Raw genomic sequence first — 24,419 nt, 5'->3', positions numbered from 1 at the left:
CCTGCTTGTCCTGTGAGAAAGCAAATGTTGCTTACCTGATGTAACAGGTGTTCTCACAGGACAGCAGGATGTTAGTCCTCACGAAACCCGCCCGCCACCCCGCGGTGTTGGGTTCGTTTTATTTTTACTTTTTCGGCACTGCCTGTAGCTTTGAAAATCAGACTGAGGGGAGACCCCTGCTGGCTGCAGGGTCAGTGCCGTGCTGGGCATGCCCAGTAGGGGCCAGTCAAAGTTCTGTTAAACTTTGACAGAAGTTTTCCGTGGTGGGCTCCATCCTCGATGTCACCCATTTGTGAGGACTAACATCCTGCTGTCCTGTGAGAACACCTGTTAGATCAGGTAAGCAACATTTGCTATACCAGGTTTTCAAAAACCTCAATTCCCGCACCAATCTGTAGTTGTGGAGACTGCCCAAAAGAAGTCAGAGAATCCGCCCACACTCGTCTACGCCTTCTGGCAAGGAGCAGAAATTCCTAGATACTCTTGGCCGGAAAGTGTTCCAAGGTTTCATACTAGTCTCCAGAATTGCATCATATCAATTATATATGACTCAATACCAGCACAATTTATGAAAGCAAATGCAGGAATTATCTGAATCTCTTCCTCAGCAACACCAAGATTCCTTTAATAACATCATTTATAAGGGCCTAGAGGCAAGTAAACACGAAGTCCGTGCAGCCTATGACAGCTATGAAACATCTTCCAGAATGGCTGCAATAGGAATTAGTGCCCGCAGATGGGCTTGGCTAAAGGCTTCTGACCTCAGGCCTGAGGTTCAAGAAAAATTGGCAGACCTGCCTTGTACTGGAGGCAGTCTTTTTGGAGAGAAGGTGCAAGATGCTGTGGCACAGCTAAAGGAACATTCTGAAACTCTGCGCCAACTCTCCGCTGTTCCAGCAAAGACATCTTCTTGTACGGTGCACAGCCAGAAAGGACACCAGGAAACCATATTACACACCACGAAGATACTATCCTCCAGCACCTCGTGGTAGGGCATCAAGACCATCCCAGAGAGGTCAATCCAGGCAACCAAGGGCACCTAGGTTTCAACCTCCTCCTCAAGCAGGCCCAGCATCAGGATTTTGAAAACCTGCCAGAGGACAGTAGCCCCTCTACCATCCTGATCCCGGATCTACCAGTGGGAGGTCGGGTCTCCTCCTTTCTACCCAATTGGTCAAACACCACAACAGATCAATGGGTACTATCCATTATCACAAAAGGTTACCATCTGGATTTTCTCACAGTACCCAACCACTCTCCATCAAGTTCGCTTTGGGTACACAAAGATCATTCCAATCTTCTGCAAACAGAATTATCCACCCTCCTGAGAGCCAGGGCCGTGGAACCAGTTCCCTGACCTCAAGAGGGCAGAGGATTCTACTCCTGCTATTTTCTCATTCCAAAGAAAACAGGAGGCTTACGTCCCATTTTAGACCTCCGAAAACTCAACAAATTTCTACGGAAAGAAAAGTTCAGAATGGTATCCTTAGGCACCATGCTTCCCCTTCTTCAGACAGGAGATTGGCTCTGTTCTCTGGATCTTCAAGACGCTTATGCTCACATTCCAATCTTTCCCCCTCATTGCAAGTTCTTCCGCTTCCTGGTGGGTCATCAACACTTTCAATACCAGGTGCTGCCATTCGGACTTGCCTCCACACTGCGAGTATTCACAAAGTGCCTAGCAGTGGCAGCGGCCCATCTACACAATGAAAACATATATGTGTTTCCTTATCTAGACGACTGGCTCATCAAGAGCCAATCAAGACAAGGAGCTCTCAATTCACTCAAGCACACAATCAATCTGCTTCACTCATTGGGATTTCTAATCAACTACCAAAAATCCCATCTTGTACCATCTCACATTCTTCAATTCATCAGAGCAGAATTGAACACCACAGTATCGAAAGCCTTCCTCCCAAAAGACTGCGCAGATACACTCTCCAAATTAGCGAACTCTGTGCACACAAAGCCAACAGCGACGGCCCATCAGTTCGTAACTCTGCTCGACCATATGGCTTCCACAGTCCATGTTACTCCTTTGGCCAGATTAGCAATGAGAATAACGCAATGGACATTGAGATCTCAGTGGCTCCAAGCCATTCAACCACCGTCGTCTCCAATTCAAATAATTCAACAGTTACGTTCATCTCTCCTCCGGTGGGCGAACACGAACAACTTACTCACAGGCCTACCATTTCAGCAACCAGCTCCATAAATAACCTTAACTACAGATGCAGCCACCTTGGGTTGGGGAGCACATATAGAAAGTCTTCAGACACTCAAGGTACTTGGACAAAACTCTAAGCAACTTTGCAAATCAACTTCTTGGAGCTTCGAGCTATATGTTATGCTCTCTAAGCGTTCAAGGACTGCCTTTCACACCAGACTGTTCTAATACAAAAGACAATACAGTTGCCATGTGTTACCTGAACAAACAAGGAGGCATGGGTTCTTATCTCCTTTGCCAAGAAGCCGCACAAATTTGGGACTGGGCCCTGACACATTCCATGTTTCTCCTCCACCTCAGTCATCAGTTCCAACCCCACGAGTGATCCCTGGATCCTTTAGTAGCGACCAGGATATTCCAACGTTGGGGGTCAGCCAACAATGGACCTCTTTGCATCTGAACTGAATCACAAAGTGGACAGATTCTGCTCCCTCCACAAACAGAGAAACCAGTTAGCCATGGACGCTTTTACTCGCCCCTGGAACTCAGGTCTTCTATATGCATATCCCCTGATACCGCTCATAACCAAAACTCTAGTGAAGCTGCAACAGGACAAAGGGTCAATGGTACTCATAGCCCCGTATTGTCCTCGACAAGTATGGTTTCCCATACTCCGTGACCTCTCAATCAGGGAACCAATTCGCCTGGGAGCAGTACCCATTCTCATAACTCAGGATCAGGGCAGGTTGCGCCACCCCAACCTTCAAACCTTATCTCTCACAGCCTGGATGTCGAAAGCTTGATCGTGCAACCACTCAGTCTTTCAACTAATGTCTCTCAAGTGCTTGTAGCTTTACGAAAACCTTCTACACGAAAATCCTATCGTCGTAAGTGGAAAAGATTCACCACGTGATGCACGCAGAAAAGTATTGATCCCTTTTTCTGCCCCACATCATCTTTATTAGACTATCTCTGGCACCTTTCAGACTCTGGTCTACTGACTTTGTAAGGGTACACCTGAGTGCTATCTCAGCTTACCGCAAGGAAGTAGGGAATGCCCCGATATCAGCACAACCTCTTGTCAGTAGATTTATGAGAGGTTTAATTCAGCTTAAACCCCCTTTGCAGCCACCAGTCACAGAATGGGACCTAAATGTGGTACTAGCACAGCTCTCCTTTTGAGCCCATAGATTCATGCGATGTGAAATTTCTTACATGGAAAGTTCTCTTCCTAGTAGCTATTACGTCTGCCAGAATAGTTAGTGAGTTACAAGCACTTGTAACATACTCACCCTATACCAGGTTCCTACATGACCGAGTGGTACTCCGTACTCACCCTAAATTCCTTCCCAAAGTGGTACTGACTTCCACCTAAATCACTCTATAAATGTGCCCACATTCTTTCCCAGACCTCACTCGTACCAAGGCGAAAGAGTTTTACACACTTTAGACTGTAAACGCATGCTAGCATATTATCTAGAATGCACTAAAGTCTATAGGGACTCCACCCAGCTCTTTGTTTCTTTTGACAAAAACAAACCGGGTAAAGCAGTGGGCAAACAAACACTCTCTAAATGGCTAGCAGATTGTATAGACTACTGCTAAGTTAGAGCAATGGCAACCTCAATAGCACACTATCATTTCGTACCGATTGCTGACAAATGCAAGGCTGCAACATGGAGCTCTCTTCACACATTTGCAGCCCATTACTGCTTGGACAAGGAAGGACGACATGATTCAGCCTTTGGGCATTCTGTCTTAAAGAACTTGTTTCCAGTATAATCCCAACTCCTTCCACATCCAACCTGCTGTGATTTCAGGCTTCCTCAATTTTTCCAACAGTACACCAGTTGTGCCCGTTGCACAAGTTGTACACTGTTGGTCCAACACAAAGATGACTCAGACTGTAGCTTGCTAATCACCCATATGTGAGGACTATCATCCTGCTTGTCCTGGGATAAAGCAAAATTGCTTAACTGTAATAGGTGTTATCCCAGGACAGCAGGATGATGTCCTCACGAAACCCACCCGCCACCCCGCGGAGTTGGGTTCGAAATGTTTTATTATTTTATTTTTTGCTAACGCTTATTGTTACAAACGAGACTGAAGGGGAGACCCCTCTGGCTCGAGGGATCATGACATGCTGGGCATGTTCAGTGGGCTAGTCAAAAATTTCTAGAAACTTTGACATAAAGTTTTCTGTGATAGGGCTCCATCCAGTGACGTCACCCATATGTGAGGACTACATCCTGCTGTCCTGGGATAACATCTATTACAGGTAAGCAATTTTGCTTTCTCTTGGTTTTCCCTTGACACTCCATTTGAGGGGGAGGAGGGAAAAAGAGGCAGCTTTTACTTTAGAGCACCATGTTACTGGATCCAAAGATTTGTAAGCCAAAGAAGATGAGGAGCTTTTGACCTGCCCTAGTGTTATAGCAAGTCGATAAATCCTTGAGACTATCCTTATGGTCAGTATAGTGGAGGTTTATTATGATGACAGTGAGGCAAGGGGAATTCCTGTCATTTCTGGATCTTGGAAGTGTATTTTCACATTCCCTTAAGGGAAGACCATTAGAAGTAAGTTTGGGTCGTAGTGCTAGGAAGTCACTTACAGTTGCAGTCACTTCCCTTTGAATTGATAACGACTCCGCAAATCTTTCTGCAGGTCATGGTGGTAGGGGTGACAGCTCGGTGCTCTGAAGGTAATTTGATTCACCCTTTTTTAGTTGTTTGGTTCAGAAAGGTCATCTTTCGAAAGTGTGTCAGTTACTAAGAATGTGATTCACTTACTATAGGACCTGAGTTGCAAAGTAAACTTCACAAAGAGCAGTCTCCTTTTCTTTCATATTTTGGAATAGTCGGGGTGGGGGTGCTTTGTTTGATACAAAGATGGGTCAAGTGAGCTTGTCAGATCTCAGAATTCGTAGACTACAGGACCAAGTGCAGTCATTTCTAGGTCTCAGAGTTTTGATGTTGTGGAGGTTTTTTCTAAGTATTGACAGCACCCTTGTAATTATCATGATTGGCAAGGGTGCATGTGAGACTGTTCAGAAGGCATTCTTGTCCAGGTGAAATCCTGAGTTGCAGGGTTACTCCATAATATTTTCTGTACTGGTGCAGTTGAAATTGAGTTTGCAGTGGGGATGACAGGTCTCAATTTTAGAACTAGGGATGGACCTCAGGCCTCCAGCATGGGTGGCACTGACAAAAGCTATCAGCTTGAGGCTGGAGAGCATATTATCCAGGTCAGGTGGCTCAGGGACCCTGATCAATAGAAGAAGGCAAGTGGTCCATCATTCAATGGAAAGCCAGACCAATCTGGTTGGCACTACAAAATTTGCGTTCATTCTCAGGGGACAAATGTTTCAGTGTTATGTCTCAAAATGTAACCAAGGTGCCGTAAGTGGGGTGCCAGAAATTTGCAGGTTTCAGAGGAGACAAACTTGTTATTTTTGGCAGTGAAATATGTGAAGTTCCTTTCATTGCTGCAGTGAAGAGTGTTCAAGACAGGCTTTTGAGTTGGTGAGGTAGCTTCTGGAGAACAGGCTCCTTCCTGTATGGGGTATGATATGTTTATTCACAGGTGGGAGTAGCTTCTGTGAAGTCTTATGGCAAAGAGCAACAGGTGAAGATGGAACAGTCGAGGGAATTAGCAAGGCTCAATTGACCAGGTTGACTTGATTTAATTGTGGCTTCTGAGAATGGTTTGTGTTTCCTCCATGATGACTTCTCATGGGCATGGGCATAGATCTGCAGGAATGCGGTACTACCAAGGTTGCTGATTCTAGTAGCTCCAGGTTGGCCATGGCGTCCTTTGTATGCAGATTTAATCATATTATTGGTAAGACAACCATTACTTCCTCCGCAGCGGAGAGTTTGACTGTTGTAAGGCCTTTTCTTTTTTCCGCATGAGGATCTGGGTTGAATTTGTCTTATGGTCAGGTCCTGGAGAGAGCGCTCTTTCAATCAAGGAATATTCTACTACTATAGAAGTTAGGATGTTTTGGCCAGTGTTTTGTAGACTGCAGCCTATAAGAGGTGATGTCAGTAAACCTATTAGACTGTTTCCATCTGCTGGTTGGTGAGCATAATCCATTCACTGGACTTGCCTGGCTAAAGTTAAGGAAAAGAAATTATCAAATAAGAACAAATTTCTCCTTAACTGGCTTTATTCAAAGCAATGTAACTGGTTAAGTGGCGTTAATGTGACTAAAAAGAAAATGTAGCACAGGCCTGGCAGCCCAAATCCCTGACCCCTGCCTAATATAAGCAAAAAGGGGCCCTGCCACGACAAGTCTCCAACCCCTGAACCCTTCTAAGGAAACATTAATCTTAGAAAATGTGTCTCCTATTGCTGGCATCTCCACTCCCTCCTCCAGAGCAGCTGGATAGTGTGTAAAGAGGTTCCAGGTGAGTGGAAGGCTTAAGATTGAGGTGGGGACCTTCATATGTAATTTTTAGAAACCGGGAAGGGGAAGAGGCCAGTAACGGGACATTTTTTGGCATTAAACTTTCCTTGGAGGGGTTTGGGAGATGGGGGACTCGGCCCAGCAGGTCCTCTTTTGCTTATATTGGGTGGGGGTCAGGGATAAGGGCTGCCAGAACAGTGCTGTTTTTTTTTGGTTTTTTTGGTCCCTTAACCGGTCATATAACCAGTTAAAATCAAGTTATCCAGCCACACGCAGCTGGATAGCTTAAATTCTGTTCTGAGACAAACCTAAAGTTAACCAACTAAGGGGGTCATTTATCAAAGTGCTATATGGCGTTTTCACATGCATTAAGGCGTTTTCGCATGCAAAAAGCACCTTTAACGCATGTGAAAACACCATAACGCATGGTGCGATGCAAATTAGGAAAAGGGGAGGAGTTTGGGGCGGGATTTCTGGCCAAGGGGCTGGCTTCGCAATTTGTGATTTGTGAAGCCATATCGCACAGTTTTAACTCGGATTTTAACTACACCTTTTTCATTTGCATTAAGCAATGCGATATGGCTTTATCGCACTTAGTGATATTGTCGCAAATAGCGTTTTCAGTATTTTAAGCTGCTAGGGGGGGGGGAGAGAGACTAGCTATAAGGTCCTCATACTAGGTAGGTATTTGTACCTCTATAGGAGGCCCACCTAGCTACTCGAGGTGAGGTTTAGGAATTAGTGTAGGGGTTAGGGGGCACTTTGACATGCAGAGTTAAAACGTACAAACAGAACAGTGTACTCTTGTGAAGATTTGATGACCTTCGGAGTGAGGAAACTCACCCAAAGATGAGATTTGTGCAATGTTCTCTTCACAAGAGTGCACTGTTCTGTTCGTACATCTCACTCTGCATGTCAAAGTAGCCCCCTAACCCCTACACTAATTCCTAAACCTCACCTCAAGTAGCTAGATAGGTATTTATACCTCTTTAGGAGGCCCATCTAGTATGAGGGCCTTATAGCTAGTCTCTCTCTCTCTCTCTCCCTCTCTCTTCCTCCCCCCCCCCCCCCCCAGTGGTTGTAGGTAGGAATTTCAACAATTGTGGCAGTTACCGCAAAGTGCGAAAAAGTTATCGCAGTCTGCGCTAATACCTGTGTGAAGCGCTAAGTTAGCGCACTTTACAATAAACAGCCTATTACCATAAACACGCCCCCTTTTCCTATCGCATGCGATATTTAGTGCATTTTGATAAATCCTGGCCTAAGTTAGCCAGACAGAGCTTAAAATCAACTAAGTTAGCTGGTTAATTTCCCCCACCTCAGAATGCCTCCTTTTTATCCAGCTAGATTCTAAACAGATAAGTGCCCCAATATTCAAAAGGTTATCATATAGCTGGATAGCTTGTGAATTGTTCAGCTAAATAGCTTTCAATATTGACCCCTACATTCTCAGTGAATTTTAGGACCTGGTACAATAGGTAATGGTGATAGAGCTGCTTGGCAGTAGTCACTGTAATATAATCAGTTTTGATATAATGATCAAAGAGAGAATATTAAGTAACGTAGTAATGATGGCAGAAGAAGACCAAATGGTCTATCCAGTCTGCCCAGCAAGATACCTTAGGTAGCACTCTGCAGGTTATCCCCATGTTTCTCTTAAGGGTAGTAACTTCCACTCTGTTCAGTTATCTCAAGCTTTATAATAACCCATAAAAATTTCAACTACCAATATTTTTTACTGGGTAATGAGCTTACTTGAAAATTCTGACAGTGCTACTTGACGTGAGTAGCTTATGCTAATAAATATAAGACTGTTGAATTTATGATGTAATCTTGTGTCAATTATTTAAAACAACATCATATTATACCATCAAGATTTGCCGTAGCCTGTTAGTTTGATGGGTAATGAGACCTCATATATACTATGGCAGGGTACTGGTGAATTAGTCCCTAAATGCCAATAGTTCAATGGTGCGGTGATAAGATCTGCGTGCACCGTCTCAAAGTTATAATCATAGGTCTCACTGGGTGATCAAAGTACCGACAGCGTGTTGTCAGTTACAAAGTGTTATAGGCAGTAGAAAGGATAAACACTTATCGTAGCATGTTTTGCAGTCAGGGACTCGGTACTGGCGTGTTAGCCCGACACGGCTCGTGTTTCTGGGGAACCTTCTTCAGGGGCCGCAGTGTGCCAGTGTATTTTCCAGACTGCCCGCTTCTTCTGCTACTTGGCTGCTGCTTATCGCTGCAGCCAAGTAGCAGAAGAAGCGGGCAGTCTGGAAAATACACTGGCACACTGCGGCCCCTGAAGAAGGTTCCCCAGAAACACGAGCCGTGTCGGGCTAACACGCCAGTACCGAGTCCCTGACTGCAAAACATGCTACGATAAGTGTTTATCCTTTCTACTGCCTATAACACTTTGTAACTGACAACACGCTGTCGGTACTTTGATCACCCAGTGAGACCTATGATTATAACTTTGAGACGGTGCACGCAGATCTTATCACCGCACCATTGAACTATTGGCATTTAGGGACTAATTCACCAGTACCCTGCCATAGTATATATGAGGTCTCATTACCCATCAAACTAACAGGCTACGGCAAATCTTGATGGTATAATATGATGTTGTTTTAAATAATTGACACAAGATTACATCATAAATTCAACAGTCTTATATTTATTAGCATAAGCTACTCACGTCAAGTAGCACTGTCAGAATTTTCAAGTAAGCTCATTACCCAGTAAAAAATATTGGTAGTTGAAATTTTTATGGGTTATTATAAAGCTTGAGATAACTGAACAGAGTGGAAGTTACTACCCTTAAGAGAAACATGGGGATAACCTGCAGAGTGCTACCTAAGGTATCTTGAACTATTGGCATTTAGGGACTAATTCACCAGTACCCTGCCATAGTATATGTGAGTAGCTTATGGACATTGCTGAAGAAGCAGTTCTGTGCTTTTTCCTTTGATTGAGTATCAGTACCCCAGAATGTAGAAGTTGGGGCCCTCTGTTGTTTTCTGAATCCAATTCCCCTTTTCTCCCTTGCCATCAAAGCGGAGAGCCATGTTGCAATTGCATTAAAAGCATTGAGGCTTATTGGTTAAGGGTAGTAATCTCCATGCCTTCTGCTAAGGGTAGTAACCATCATACCAGCAAGTTACCCCCCCCCCCCCACCCCCACACATATTTCTTCATTTCTATTCTCTAGTCTAGAGATCCACAGTGTTTATCCTATGCCCCTTTGAATTCTTTGACTGTTTTTGTTTTCACCACCTCCTCCGGAAAGGCATACCAGGTATCCCCACCCTCTCTGTGAAAAAATAATTTCCTGACATGGGTTCTGAATCATCCTCACTGGGTTTCATTTTGTGACCCCTAGTTCTATTGTTTTCTTTCCAATGTACAAGGTTCAAAGTTTGTGCATCATTAAAATCTTGTATATATCTGAAGGTCTGTATCATATCTCCCCTGATCTCCTCTCTTTCAGCGTGTTCATATTCAGATCCTTCAGCCTCTCCTCAAGTCTTCCAATACAGATCCTACACCATTTTGGTCGCTGTTCTTTGAGCCACTTCCATCCTGTGTCTATCCTTTTTGAGATACGGGCTCCAGGACTGAACACAATACTCCAGGTGATGCCTCACCATGGAACTGTACAAGGACGTTATCACCTCCTTTTTCTCGTTTGGTATTCCTCTCTCTATGTAGCCCAACAAAGATACTAAACAGAACCAGTCCCAACACCGATCCCTGTGGCACTCCATTTAACACTGTTCTCTCTTCAGAGTAGGTTTCATTACACGCTGTCTCCTATCAGTCAACCAGTTTGTAATCCACACCACCACCTTGGCGCTTACTCCCAAGCTTCTCATTTTATTCATTAGCCTGCTATGCAGGTCCATATCAAAAGCTAGATCATATCGAGCACTCTTCCTCAGTCCAGTTCTCTAGTCACCAAATCAAAAAAGTCAATCAGATTTGAATGACAGGACCTTCTCCTGGTGAATCCATGCTGCCTCAGGTCCAGCAACCCACCGGATTGAAGATAGTTAACCTTCCTTTTCTTCAGCAGCATCTCCATTAATTTTCCCACCACAGAGGTGAGGCTAACCGGCCTGTAGTTTCCAGCCTCTTCTCTGCTACCACTTTTGTGAAGCAGGACCACCACCACTCTTATCCAATCACGCAGTACCGCTCCTATTTCAAGGGTTCTATTGAACAGTTCCTTCAGTGGACCTGCCAGTAGTACACCTCTGAGCTCCCTTAGTATCCCGGAATGTATGTATCTCATCCGTCCCCTTGGCCTTCTCTACTTTGCCTAGCTCTTCCCATATATCCTCTTCTGTAAATGGACTTTTGTTTATCCCATCCCCATTTATGGTCTTGTCAGTCTCCAGGGTCTTCTTTATTCAACCCCAAACTGAAGTATTTGTTTAATTTTTCTGCCATTTCTTCACTTCTCTCCACACATTGCTCTGTGTCTCCTTTCTATTGTACTATACCACTTCTGGCCTCCCTTCTTTCTCTGATATATCTGAAAATTGTTACTCACCTCACTTTACCTCTTTAGTAATCCTTTGTTCCACTTGACCTTTTGCTCTCCTTATTTCTTTATCTCCCTCAGTTTTAACAGATATTCTTCCCTGTATTCCCTTTTTGGGGATATTTTATACTTCTTGAACGCTGTTCTTTTTGACATTTTTTCAGCCACCTCCTTAGAGAACCAGATTGGTTTATTTTTCCTCTTATTCTTGTTTACTTTTCTAACATATAGATTGCCCACTGTTGTTCCACCTCACCCGTTTTCTCCCAATCTTCTAGTTCTTTGTCCAGGTATGCCCCCATTTTGATAAATTCTGTATTTGTGAAATTCAAAACTCTGGTCTTCATATGGCTTCTCTCTATCCTATTCGTGATATTGAACCATACCATCTGATGATCACTGATGCTCAGGTGAGCCCCTACCCAAACGTTAGATACATTATCACGATTAGTGAGCACTAGATCAAGTATCACACTTTTCCTTTGTGGGTTCCAATGCCATTTGAAGGGCATCTACTGGAATTAGTTGCCAGAGGATGTGGTTAGTGCAGTTAGTGTAGCTGTGTTTGAAAAAGGATTGGATAAGTTCTTGGAGAAGTCCATTACCTGCTATTAATTAAGTTGACTTAGAAAATAGCCACTGCTATTACTAGCAGTAGTAACATGGAATAGACTTAGTTTTTGGGTACTTGCCAGGTTCTTATGGCCTGGATTGGCCATTGTTGGAAACAGGATGCTGGGCTTAATGGACCCTTGTTCTGACCCAGTATGGCATGTTCTTACTATTTCTCTACTTCTTGTAGATTCTGCAGAAAGGATACTGCAGTCCACATCTGGCAGATTAAAATCTCCAAAGAGCAACACTTTCCCTTCTTTCCTTCCTTTTGGATGTCCTGGATGAGTTCTCTGTCCAGTTCTTATGTTTGATTCGTAGACATGTAGATCACGCCAGCAAAAATGGAAGCACCATCTTGTTTTCTTAGGACGGTCCATTCCTCCTCTTCCCTCCAGAGCCAATTAGAAGCCGCCGCCGAACAGCCAATCGGGGGACAGCCCCGACTGGACTTTAAATCAGCGCGGCAGTCTGGCAGAGCCCTCTTTCTTCTTCCATCGCGGCGCTCGGAGTTGAGGCCAGGCCTGCGCGTTTGGCGCCGGAGACCCGCCGGGGTAAGGCCTTTTAAACCTCTTACCCACAGCCACTGCCAGCACCGACCACGAGGCAGCCCGACTTGGGACTCAGGCCGCTTCCTCCTCTTCCCTCCGTAGCCAATTAGAAGCCGCCGACGAACAGCCAATCGGGAGACAGCCCTAACTGGACCTTAAATCAGTGTGGCAGCTTGGCGCCGCGACCCGAAGGAGTGCGACAAAGGGTGCAGGCCCCTTTGTGTGCCCCTTCGTGCAGCCCTGGAGTGTAGTCACAGCCCCTCTCTAGCTGCAATCACAATTGCCCTCCTTAGCAGTCGCCTCAGACCTCAGACCAACCAATATCTCTTCAGTCACCAGGTCCAGCAATCACTCAAGCAACCTCAGCTTCAACTCACTCTGGCGTTTATCTTCCCAGCCTCCATCCAGCACTCAATTTGTTCCAGCACTCATTCTGCATTCACTCAGAACCAGCATTCATCCAGCATTCAACTCACATCCATCCGGCATTCCTTAATTCCTGGCCAGATCCTTTATCTCGACCGGAACTCTATTCTCCAATTCAAGGCGGATCAATCAAGCACAGCTCAGATCGACCCCTGACCGCACCAGCCATCGCCGCTCCGCCCTCTCTCCTTACCAGCTCCCCCTGCCTGATCAACACCTCCCACTCTCTCCAGGATGTGCTCCTTTGCTATCCCCATAATTTACAACCACTTGGCCAGACCGCCTAAATCTAAAGCAAGTGCTCTCCCTTCCAACCGTCAACAGAGGATCATTCCCATCATGATATCACCAGTCACCCAAATACTTGGCCTTTCTCTATTCTCACTCGATTCAATGCCCAATCCATCACCAAGAAAACTCACATACTCAACGACTACCTGTTAGAAACCAAACCAGACATCTGTGCAATCACAGAAACCTGGCTGAAACCCGCGGACACAGTGTTAATAAATCAGCTCCCCATTCAACCTTACGACCTCCTCTCAATTCCTAGACTCAAAAAGAGAGGAGGAGGGCTGCTCTTAGCTGCAAAAAAAGGGCTACGCCTAACACTACACCTCTCAATTGCTACAACTAACTTAGAATTCGACGCCTTTAAATCAAGGTTTCTTCACAATCGGCCTAATTTACGCCCCCCCCAGGAACACTAGATTCCGACCCTTTTCCGGTCATCGAACTCATCGCAAAACACTTCAATGCGGACAAACCAGCCATCCTGATGGGAGACTTTAATCTGCATGTTGACGCCCGGCCACTCTCTTCGAACTGCGAAACCCTACTCGCCGCACTCAGCCATTTGAGACTCAGACAAATTGTCAACAGTCCAACCCACAAAGCGGGCCACACTTTAGACCTCATTTTCATAAACGAGGGCATCTCGCTAGCAGCCAACCCAATTTGCTCTCCAGTCCCATGGTCGGATCACCAGATCATCTCCACAGTCCTAGAGATCAAGGATCACCCTCCCCAGGCTTTCCCTATAACCTCGGTAACATTCAGGAAACCCTGTTCCAGAGAACTCCTTAGTACGCAGCTCTCCAACGAATTAGCTCAACTTGACCTTTCTGATGCCAACACGGCGACCTCGTCCTGGACCAACATCACCAGCAAAGTAGCCGAACGAACCTGCCCATCGATCATAAAAACACTTCATCCTAGTAGGGACAACAGGAAACCATGGTTCACACCTGAACTGAAGTCCCTCAAGCAGGATCTCAGACGTCATGAACATAGTTGGCGCAAAAATCCCTCCACCTCAACCCTAGTGGCCTACAAATCCCGCCTAAATGCCTACAGGAATGTCATCAACAGAACAAAGAGAGAATTTTTCTCAAAAAAGATCCATCACTTCATCTTCGATTCCAAAGCTTTGTTCTCCTACGTATCAGCCCTCACCAAACCGTCCTCACCTCTCATTCCAGACGACCAAGCCACCAGTAAAGCCAAGGAATTGGCTGACTACTTTGAGAAAAAAATTGCCACCCTCATCGCACCCCTCTCGGCGCCCATTCCTCCGCCCCCTCTCTCACTCTCTACCGGTCATCAACGAAACACATTTCTAGTCTCCTTCGAGTCTACGTCTTCTCTGGAAATAGAAAACATCCTCAAGAAAATTAAACCCTCTTCACACCCGTTAGACCACATACCGTCCAACCTGCTCTTTACCATTCCGAATATCATTGCCAAGCCTATAGCAGAAGTCATAAACTGCTCTCTTGCTCAAGGGCTTGTCCCAGACCAACTCAATCTTGCAATGCTGAAACCTCTCTAAAAAAAACCCAACCTATCACCATCAGACCCAGCTAACTTCCGCCCCATAGCGAATTTGCCTATGATCGCCAAACTCATGGAAAAAATCGTAAACAAACAGCTATCTGAATACCTTGAAGAAAATTATATTCTCGCCCCAACACAATTTGGCTTCCGTAAGGCACTAAACACGGAATCATTACTATCTCCTCTCTCGGACACCATCCTCCTAAACTTGGAAAAAGGGCAACCATATCTACTCGCTCTTCTGGATCTATCCGCAGCCTTCGACACCATGAACCACACTATCTTATTACAGTGACTTGCAGACATTGGCATCAAGGGAACTGCATTCAATTGGTTCAAATCCTTCCTTGAAAACAGGTTCTTCAAGGTAAGGATCAACAATAAAGAATCACACCCAGTCAGATCCAACCTGGGAGTCCCCCAGGGATCATCTCTCTCATCCGCCCTATTCAACATCTACCTCCTCCCGCTCTGCCATCTACTCACCAACCTAAAGTTAACTCACTACCTCTATGTGGACGACATTCAGATCCTCATCCCTATCACAGAGTCGCTTCACAAAACATGGTCCCATTGGAATAGTTGCCTGCAGGCCATCAACTGACTTCTCACCAGCCTCAACCTTGTCCTCAACACCAACAAGACAGAGATCCTTCTAATAGCTCTGGACAACAACAACGTTCCTCTCAACCCCCCCAGTTCTTCCCAACTATCCAAAACTTCATTTAATCACTCATCACATGTGAGAGACCTGGGTGTTCTGCTTGACAACCAACTTAACTTGAAAAAATTCATCAATAACACCTCCAAGGAATGCTTTTTCAAATTCCAAGTACTTAGGAAACTAAAACCACTCCTACACCTCCGGGACTTCCACTTGGTGCTCCAATCAATCATCTTGTCTAAAGTTGATTACTGCAACTCCCTTCTTCTGGGTCTACCGGCTAACACCATTAAACCCTTACAGATGGTCCAGAACGCGACTGCCAGGATACTCACCAACGGCATCAAAAGAGATCACCCCCATCCTTCAGAACCTTCACTGGCTACCAATCAAATTCAGGATTCTCTTCAAAGCCCTCATGATGATCCATAAAGCCCTGCATGATATCGCCCCCCTCAATCTAACCTTCCAACTATGGCCACACATCTCAAATAGACCTATCAGAAGAGCATACAAAGACACTCTTTATACCCCTCCTGCTAAAACCCTCATTAAGGAAGTGTGCCCTTTCCACAGCTGGTACCCCCCCCCCCTTTGGAACTCCCTCCCTTCAGACCTCCACCAAGAACCCTGCCCTCAGGTTTTTAAAAAGAAGCTGAAAACATGGCTTTTCAGCCAGGCCTTCGCGGAGAGATAATCCTCCCACTGTAACTTGCTCGCTAGCTAAGGCAGCTCTACTGTTATCCATCAGCTACTCCAGTTTTTCCCCTTATTTGGCGTTCCCCTAAGATTATTTGGAAGTTTCATCATGTATAGCCCTATGTTTATATTATACTTAAGTATATTTCTGTTGTACCACATGTTCTTGGTTTCTTCATGTTCATTATACCTCATGTTCATTGTATTCGCCCCACGGCGACAGTTCAGTTTCTATGTAAACCAGTGCGATATGTATCCTATACAGAAACATCGGTATATAAAAGTTAAAAAATAAAATAAATAATGCTTCTTCTCAAAACCATGTCCCTTGCAGTTCAGTTGTTTGGATATTGTTTTTGACATAGAGAGCTGCTACTCTTCCTTTTCTGTTCTTTGTCCTTTCTTAACAAGTTATAGCCCAGGATGGCCATATGTCAATCATGCAAATTCATGAACCATGTCTCCATAATATCAACAATGTCCAAGTCCGCCTCGACCATTAGGGCAAGCGGATCTGGGATTTTGTTGACCAGACTACAAGCATTTGTATCAAAGCTTTCCAGCTGCTCTTCCTAGTTACCTTTTCTACTTTTTTGAACTGATTGATTTTGTTACTTTCTTTTCCATCTTCCTGTTTTTCTTGGGTGTGACATGCCAAATTCACTGGCTGCCTCCTGCCACCCCTGCTCCCTAGTTTAAATGCCTGATAATGTATGATCTGAATTTTTCACTTAGCTTCCTCTTTCCTGCCACAGACAATTGTAGAAGATCACAAAAATCAAAGTCCGATACTGCTGCAAACGAAATAGTCACAAAGATACAAACACGTGTTGCAAGGCAAAATATAAGTAAGTATATTCAACACGATAAATAAGTTAATGGACCTTCATACCACCCTCTGGTTTTAGAACGGAGTTTGTTCGTTAAAACCAACTGGGTCTCATAATCATTGGTCCAAATGTTAGTTTTTTTATACAACTTTCAAACTTTTTATAGTGATGCTTAAGTAAAAAGTGTACTTTCTCTTTAGTGTGTCCAACATTGTCAAGCCTGACACGATATCATGTTTCGCAATCGCTGCTTCAGGGGCTTGAATTGTGAGGATGAAGTGATTTAGAAATGTAGCTTTTAGAATTTCTATTCCAGCTTTTTTCTAAAACAATGAAAAAACAAGATGAATGCCACTTTGCATGGGAAATTTTTCCACAACAACAGTGAGAGAAAACTTACTAGATGTTGGGAATTCCTCTAGCGTGCCAAAGATCATTACTGAAAGACACCTGTGCTACTGCTTTTTAAAACATTGGAGGAGTCAATGTGATTTTAAGTAAATGACGTCACAATATAGTATAACAAGGCTTGAACAAATATTGCTATTATAAAAAAAAGATTCCATTCGATTTCTTTATTTAACCCTGATGGGATAACGGTCTGTAATTGAAAAATCCATTTCTATTCTTGTTGAATTAATCTCCTAACTCTCCCCCTCGCCAATGGGATGAGACCTTCTCTAAAAATAGTCCAATGACACTCTTGAAAATCATGGTTATTTTGGAGGAAATGTTCAGCAAGGGGAGCTTCTTCTTTGCGAGTTTTAAGGCAACTTTTGTATTCAATCAGTCGAACCTTAATTTTCCTTTTTGTCATCCCAACATATTTGAGGTTACAAAGCAAGTGAATCAAGTATATAACGAATGTTGATGTGCACGAGACATCTCATGGTAAATCAATATGTTTCCTGCAGATGTTTTGCTAAATTTTTCTAATTTTCTTTAAAAGAAACCATACGAAAATTATAGGGGAAAACTCCCAATTAGAACCGCATGATTAAGAAGGAATACTTATCCAAAAAATGATCAAGTCCCATAAGTCCCGACATGGCCATGTTTCGGACAGTTGTCCTGCCTCAGGGGAAATCACGGGTCGTCTTTTCAATAACGTTGATGCGGCGAATTCACTGCGAAACTCCTTTATTTGCGGGCTCTCATTTAACCCGCGGCGTTTATGAGAGCCCGCAAATAAAGGAGTTTCGCAGTGAATTCGCCGCATCAACGTTATTGAAAAGATGACCCGTGATTTCCCCTGAGGCAGGACAACTGTCCGAAACATGGCCATGTCGGGACTTATGGGACTTGATCATTTTTTGGATAAGTATTCCTTCTTAATCATGCGGTTCTAATTGGGAGTTTTCCCCTATAATTTTCGTATGGTTTCTTTTAAAGAAAATTAGAAAAATTTAGCAAAACATCTGCAGGATTTATTAAAGCAAATCAGACCCCTATGGTAAACGAGAAGTTATTTGAAATGTCTTACTCGTGAATAGAGGGTCTTACATTAGTATCTTGGCGATAGAGTGCTTTCTATTGAAATCAGACCAATACATTTATTCCTTTGTCATTTGTTTACATTTGTGGTGTATTGGAGTACACTATGTGTATGTGGGTATTTTTGTGTGATTGAAATCAATATGTTTGCCAGAGGGTAGTAATACTACTGCAAGGTAGTTTCATTCTCCATATCTCATACTCACATGCTTTGATTTCAGCTATTGGATTGTCTGGAAAAAATCACTAGGTCGTACAATAAAGTCTTTAATGTTACTACCCCTTCAGAAAGCAATTCTCAATGATGAAGAAAATATAGAGTTCACTTTTTGTAATACGCGCCAATGCTTATGGATAGTGCTGCTGATAAAGGCAGACAGTGTTAAGTGTTTCAGAATGAGAGCTTGGATGTTCGAATCCTCAGTAGGTGAGGGTCTCAAAAAAGATGTTCACGATGATTGAACAAGGCTCTTCAGTATGCAGAATGAATACAAGATGATGGGTAACCCCTATCAAGAAACCAATAGGCCATATTTTTGGCTTGGTCTTTTAAAATCATCTCGGTCTGAACATAGACGACGTAGTTGGTAACCCTATAAAAACATTTGATTCGCACCGATTTACACAGTGCTACCTTAATAGAATATCTTAAACACAAACGTATACCTAGAGGATTACGCATGGTTAAAGAGCTCAAAGTTTATACTTAATTTCTGGACTTCTTGGAAAAATATTAAACAAATGTTATATGGATCTAATGCTATTGATTGTGGATCAAGCATGTAGCTCTTCTGAAATTTTACATGTCCAAACTCAAACTATGTTGGAGACACTTAAAAAGGATACTGTCCTTAATGTCTTTGACTCAACAAAAGTATGGACATATTCAAGTCCGAGCTTAAACTTACAAAAATTAATAAATTCAAACGAGACGAAGCTGACTACATGAAAGGGCCAATATATCTGTGGCTTAATAAAGATGGTAGTCAATCTGGACCCAAACATGGCTTAATAAAGACGGTAGTCAATCTGGACCCAAACATGTCGCCTTTAATTTAACAGATAGCTCCTCCTCAGGACACAACCCAAAGAGTGACGTACAAAAGGCTTTATGTATGTATATCTGAGTATATATATAATTGCAGGTATATATAGACACATAGATATATAAGATAAGAGGTATATGCAGAACTCGAAAAAGTACAGAGAAGGGCAACAAAACCGATTATGTGTATGGATCTACTTATTTATGAAAAAAAAGCTAAACAGATTAGGGCTTCTCAGCTTGGAGAAGATATGACATAGAGGGGATATGATGGTGTATAAAATTATGGATATTACACAACAGTTCCGTAGGAGATGATGTTCATGAAAAATTAGCTGACCTACAAGGTTTTGGAGATATTTGGGGAAAAGCTATGAGAAACTGTTTCGTAAATTAAAGAACATAATGTAGCAGTTCAATTGCTACCCACAATGGATCAACTTACCTATCACAGGTGTACATACTACTCTTTTAAGAGGCCTTATTATCCATTCGGCCTTGTAGACCACTGCAGTATTACCGATTACCGCCTATTTAGTTACCAGAACAACAATCACAACTACCATTGCGGCTGACCACCTTCTAAGTTTGCCATGATAAAATATTAACATGAAATTGCCTAGTAATGACCTGCTTTGTGTGCGTTTGCATTATTCATGCATGCAAAGCAGCTTGTTATAATAGAGGAGGGAATATGGGCTGGGCCATGCAAAATATCATGTATATCATGCAGTATTGCAGTGATAGTGCTCTATTGTGCAATAAACAGCATATATTGCGTGATATTCACTGTTTTAATGCACCTTAGAGCACTATTGCGGCTTGATGCATCTCCCAGTAAGTTTGTACCTGAGACAATGGAGTGATTTGCCCAAGGTCAGAAGAAGTGTAAATGATTTAATTTATTTTTATATTTAATCTGCTGACTTTCTTGGTTTCATCTACTACCTCAGAGGATAACTTTCAAAACTGCTTGTGTATGCACATATACACACGTATATGGGAGCAACACATTTGCTACTGTATTTTATAACTAGTGCACACTTGATATGCGCAAGTTATAAAATGCAATTACATGTTCACGCATATGTGCTCACATATATAAAAATTGTGATGCACGCAAATTCGGCCTTATCCAGAAAAGTAGCAACGCTTATCCGGATAAATTCTGACGTATGTGGAGCACTTAGGGCCTCATTTTCTAAAGTATCGCAGGCCTGCGATACTTTAGAAGATGAGGGGCGGGGGGCCGAAACAGGGGGAGGGCCTGCGCTAGCCGGCAGCGATCGCACCGTCGCGGTGCGATCACTGTCTGTTTCGCACCCAATAGCACCACCATAGGAGGTGCAGCTATTGGGAGCAAAAGCTGCCGCGAAAAGGTACTTACCTTTTCACTGTCCGTGGCGTCGGCGCAGAGTCTGCCCCGGTGACACCCCGACTCCTCCTCTTCCGGGGCAGACTCCACCCCCATCCTGGTATCGCACGCGATAAGGGACTTTTCACATGCGAAAGGTCCCTTATCGCGTGTGAGCGGCGTGGAAAATGAAGCCCTTAGCTGGATAAGTCTGAAAAGCACCGCTTGTCTGTTTAAATAGCACTTTTTGGACTTACCCGGGTATCTAAGAAAGCTGATTAAGTCTTTAAAAAAAAAAAAAGCCTTATTTAGCCAGATAAGTTCTCATTTGTCTGTCTAATTAGTGGTAAAGATGCTACATAGCCAGACAAGTCAGAATTTAGCTGGATAAGTGTGCACAAATGATACACGCATAGTTATAGGTGGAATTTTGAAGGAATATGCAAACACATTTTATGTGCTTTATTTATATGCATTTACCACTGGTAAGTTGGCTTTTACACGTGTAAGTCAGGGGATTTTATAACATGTGCGCGGCAATGAATTTACCAGTTTTACCAAGTAGTCTACCAGTTCGTCCAGTCCACCTGCAGGTCATTGAGACCCTCCTGGCTCTTTAGCCTGAAATCTCCCCATTGCACTCAGTCCTTCTACTCAGTCATTTTTTTGCTTTTACAATCACATCTGATGTTGAGCAGGAGTAAATATACGCAATTAAAAGACTTACACACATCATTTTTGGAAGGTTTTAAAATGCAACATACATGCATAAGTGTTGGCTCTTCCCCAGAATGCCCCTGCCCCACCCCTCTTTCATGCACATATTTTTACTCATGGTCCCTGAATTATGTGCCTCTGTTGCCATTTTTAAAACAGGATATATTCATCTGTGCTATTTTATGTGCGTATGTGCTCTATTTTTGTGTGCATATCTTTTTAAAATCTACTTCACTGTTTAGCTGCTTTTCCCTTATGGACATTAAGGTAAGGAGATTGATTACTGTTTTATCTTGTGTTCTGTAATATGTGATATTTGTAACCTGAAAATGAAAACCGTGTTAAAAAGCGCATATGACGAGTAATAACAAACATCCTTTATCTAAATAGTAAATTTTGGTTTGTTTGTTTTTTTGGTTTGTTTTTGGGGGGTTTTTTTACAACTCCCCATTGATTTTCCTGAACTTCTGGGAGCAGCTGAGTATGGAACAGTTTCACAAATTACGTCACCCTGTAACTGATTGGTCCATAGTGGCTATAATTGAAGAAATGTCATCAAACATCAGATACTGCTATATGTGATGATGTTTGTAGTATTGTTGTCAAAATAGCTGCTTCCAGATATTCAGGTGAAATGTTTAAAGAATGTAATTTTCCTAGCTTGTAGCAGATGGACTCAAAACAAATGGGTATAGTGTGCTAGCAGTTGGAGACGGATCTGACATCAGCACGGGTACATATACCCCCACAGGAAGTGAAGCAATTCAGTAATTTCCGTCTCCAAAGCAGTTTGGAGCTACCCACGCTCGCTGAGCGTGTTTTCCAAATTCTATTGACTAAATTCTTAGAAGAAATCTACTGCAGACGAGCCCCGCACTCCTGTGGTGATACCAGGCGGTCACTCACCCAGTTGAGTTTCCCGAGCTGACTTCCGTGGTCCCTCGGAGGTAGGAGCCTCGGTCCGGTGGCCGGTTCGCAGCAGGGACCCAGCCCCCGAGTGAGAAGGGCTCGGGCGCAGCTTGGCCCCCGGGCGCGGCCTAGAGGCAGCCTCGGTCCCGGCGTGGACTTGGCCCCCGAGCGGTTCAGGCGCGGCCTAGAGGCAGCGGGTGCACTTCCTTAAGCGCAGCGGTGAAGGTAATCCCCTCTCCCCCCCGCAGCCGGAGACCGCCCGGGTCGCAGCCGGGAAGCGCCGAAGCCAAGGTAAGGCGTACATCTTTACTTGGTCTCCGAGGAAGTGTGGACTAACTGGGCCTGCCTACGAGGCCGCCCGCCTGGGAGGTCGCCATTTTTGCCTACCTACTTTTCTTTTCTAATTAAGCGCTTTTGCTTGTTAAACGCACGTTGTTCGCGATAGGCGCACGTTGTAGCGCACGTGATAGGCGCATGTTGTTAAGCGCACGCGATAGGCACATGTTGTTAGCGCACACGATAGGTGCATATTGTTAGCGCACGCGATAGGCGCATATTGTTAGCGCACGCTACTAGGATACGTGCACATATGCTAAGACGCCCGTTATAGCCCGTTCATGGGTGCACTGTTTATAAGACGCCCGCTATAGGCGCACATTTATAAGACGCCCTCTATAGGCGCACTGTTTATGTCACCCGCTATAGGCGCACATTTATAAGTCGCCCGCTATAGGCGCACTGTTTATAAGCCGTCCGCTATAGGCGCACTGTTTATAAGACGCCCGCTATAGGCGCACATTTATAAGACGCCCGTTCATAGGCGCACTGTTTATAAGACGCCCGCTATAGGCGCACATTTATAAGACGCCCATTCATAGGTGCACTGTTTATCAGACGCCGGTTCTAGGCGCAGGCTGTTACACGCCCGTGTTAGGCGCATTTGAGGCAAATGGAGCATAAGAAGGCCTCTGCGTCCGCAGAGCTGGCACCCCCAGAATCAGGCATGAACGCTCTAAGCCTCTGCTCAGCATGCAATCTTAGAGCCACACAGAGCGAGGAAGCAGACTCCCTATGTGCCCAATGTGAGGAAGCCATGGCAGTTCCAGGACAAGACCGGTCCCAGCCCAGCGGTTCCTTAGAGAACACTCCGGACTTAGCAGGCTGCGGCGAGCAGCCAGGGAATCCGAGAGACCTGGTACCCCTGCGGCCAGATCTGGCTTCGCTTTCCTGGGTGGAATTATTTAAGGGGATTCACGCCTTTGTCCAGATGCAGTCTGCTCCTCGGATGGGTCTTTCCGTCCCGGCTGATCCGGCCCCTGGACCCTCGAGACCTAGGCGCAGCCACTCACCACCAGACAGCCCCAATCAGGGGGATTCGGATTATTCACAGGTAAGTGAGGAGCCCCCCGAAGAGAATGAACTTCCCTCGGAGATAGAACCATATTGGACCATGAGACGCTTCTTTCGGAGAGAAGATCTGCCGGGCCTGGTCTCACAGTGCTTATCGGAGCTGGCCATTCCAGGCCAGGACCCCTCGGGGGTCCCTGTACAGAACCCTCTGCTAGAGGGCCTGCGCCAATCGGCTCACCACTTTCCCCTCCTACAAGCAGCACAGCAGCTAATCGAGCTGGAATGGAAGGCACCGGAGGCCTCATTCAAAGGGGGTCGGGCCTTGTCTGGCATGTACCCTCTAGATCCGACATCCAAGGAATTGCTGGCGTGCCCCAGGGTAGATGCCATAATTAATGCAATCGTGAAACGCACCACCATTCCAGTGGAGGGGGGAGCGGCTCTCAAGGATGCGCATGACCGACGCATGGACACCATTCTGAAACAAGCCTTTGAGGTAGCAGCCATGTCCCTTCGAATTGCGACTTGCTGCACCGTGGTGACACGCTCCTGTTTATCACAGGCAAGAAACAACACCCCGGGAGAAGACATGGAATCGGCTCTTGCATTTCTCACAGACGCAGCCTCCGACCTCGTCCGTACGGCAGCCAAGGGAGTGTCCTCCTCAGTGGCAGCCAGAAGACAGCTTTGGCTACGCAATTGGGCGGCTGACTTGTCCTCCAAAACTCGACTCACAAGAATGCCCTTTAAGGGTTCCCTACTGTTCGGCAGCGACCTTGAGAATTGGGCTACTAATTGGGGTGCCTC

The 24,419-nt window shown here is 44.6% G+C and overlaps 1 protein-coding gene across 16 annotated transcripts in view; it reads left to right on the top strand.

Annotated features, from left to right (window-relative positions):
- The window catches only part of BAZ2B (bromodomain adjacent to zinc finger domain 2B), a 1,147,511-nt gene that overhangs the window by 777,830 nt on the left and 345,262 nt on the right, over window positions 1-24,419 (top strand). For 7 of the 16 annotated variants that reach the window (XM_029605562.1, XM_029605561.1, XM_029605560.1 and 4 more), the window contains one exon: window positions 16,669-16,761. The exons of the other annotated variants lie outside the window; for them this stretch is intronic. In XM_029605562.1, coding sequence (XP_029461422.1) covers window positions 16,669-16,761 — 93 coding nt within the window. The remainder of the gene's footprint in view (window positions 1-16,668; window positions 16,762-24,419) is intronic. 16 annotated transcript variants of the gene reach the window in all.

This window comes from Rhinatrema bivittatum, chromosome 6 (genome assembly GCF_901001135.1).
Source record: "Rhinatrema bivittatum chromosome 6, aRhiBiv1.1, whole genome shotgun sequence".
Taxonomy (NCBI): Eukaryota; Metazoa; Chordata; class Amphibia; order Gymnophiona; family Rhinatrematidae; genus Rhinatrema; species Rhinatrema bivittatum.
This window is presented reverse-complemented; position numbering and strand designations above follow the sequence as displayed.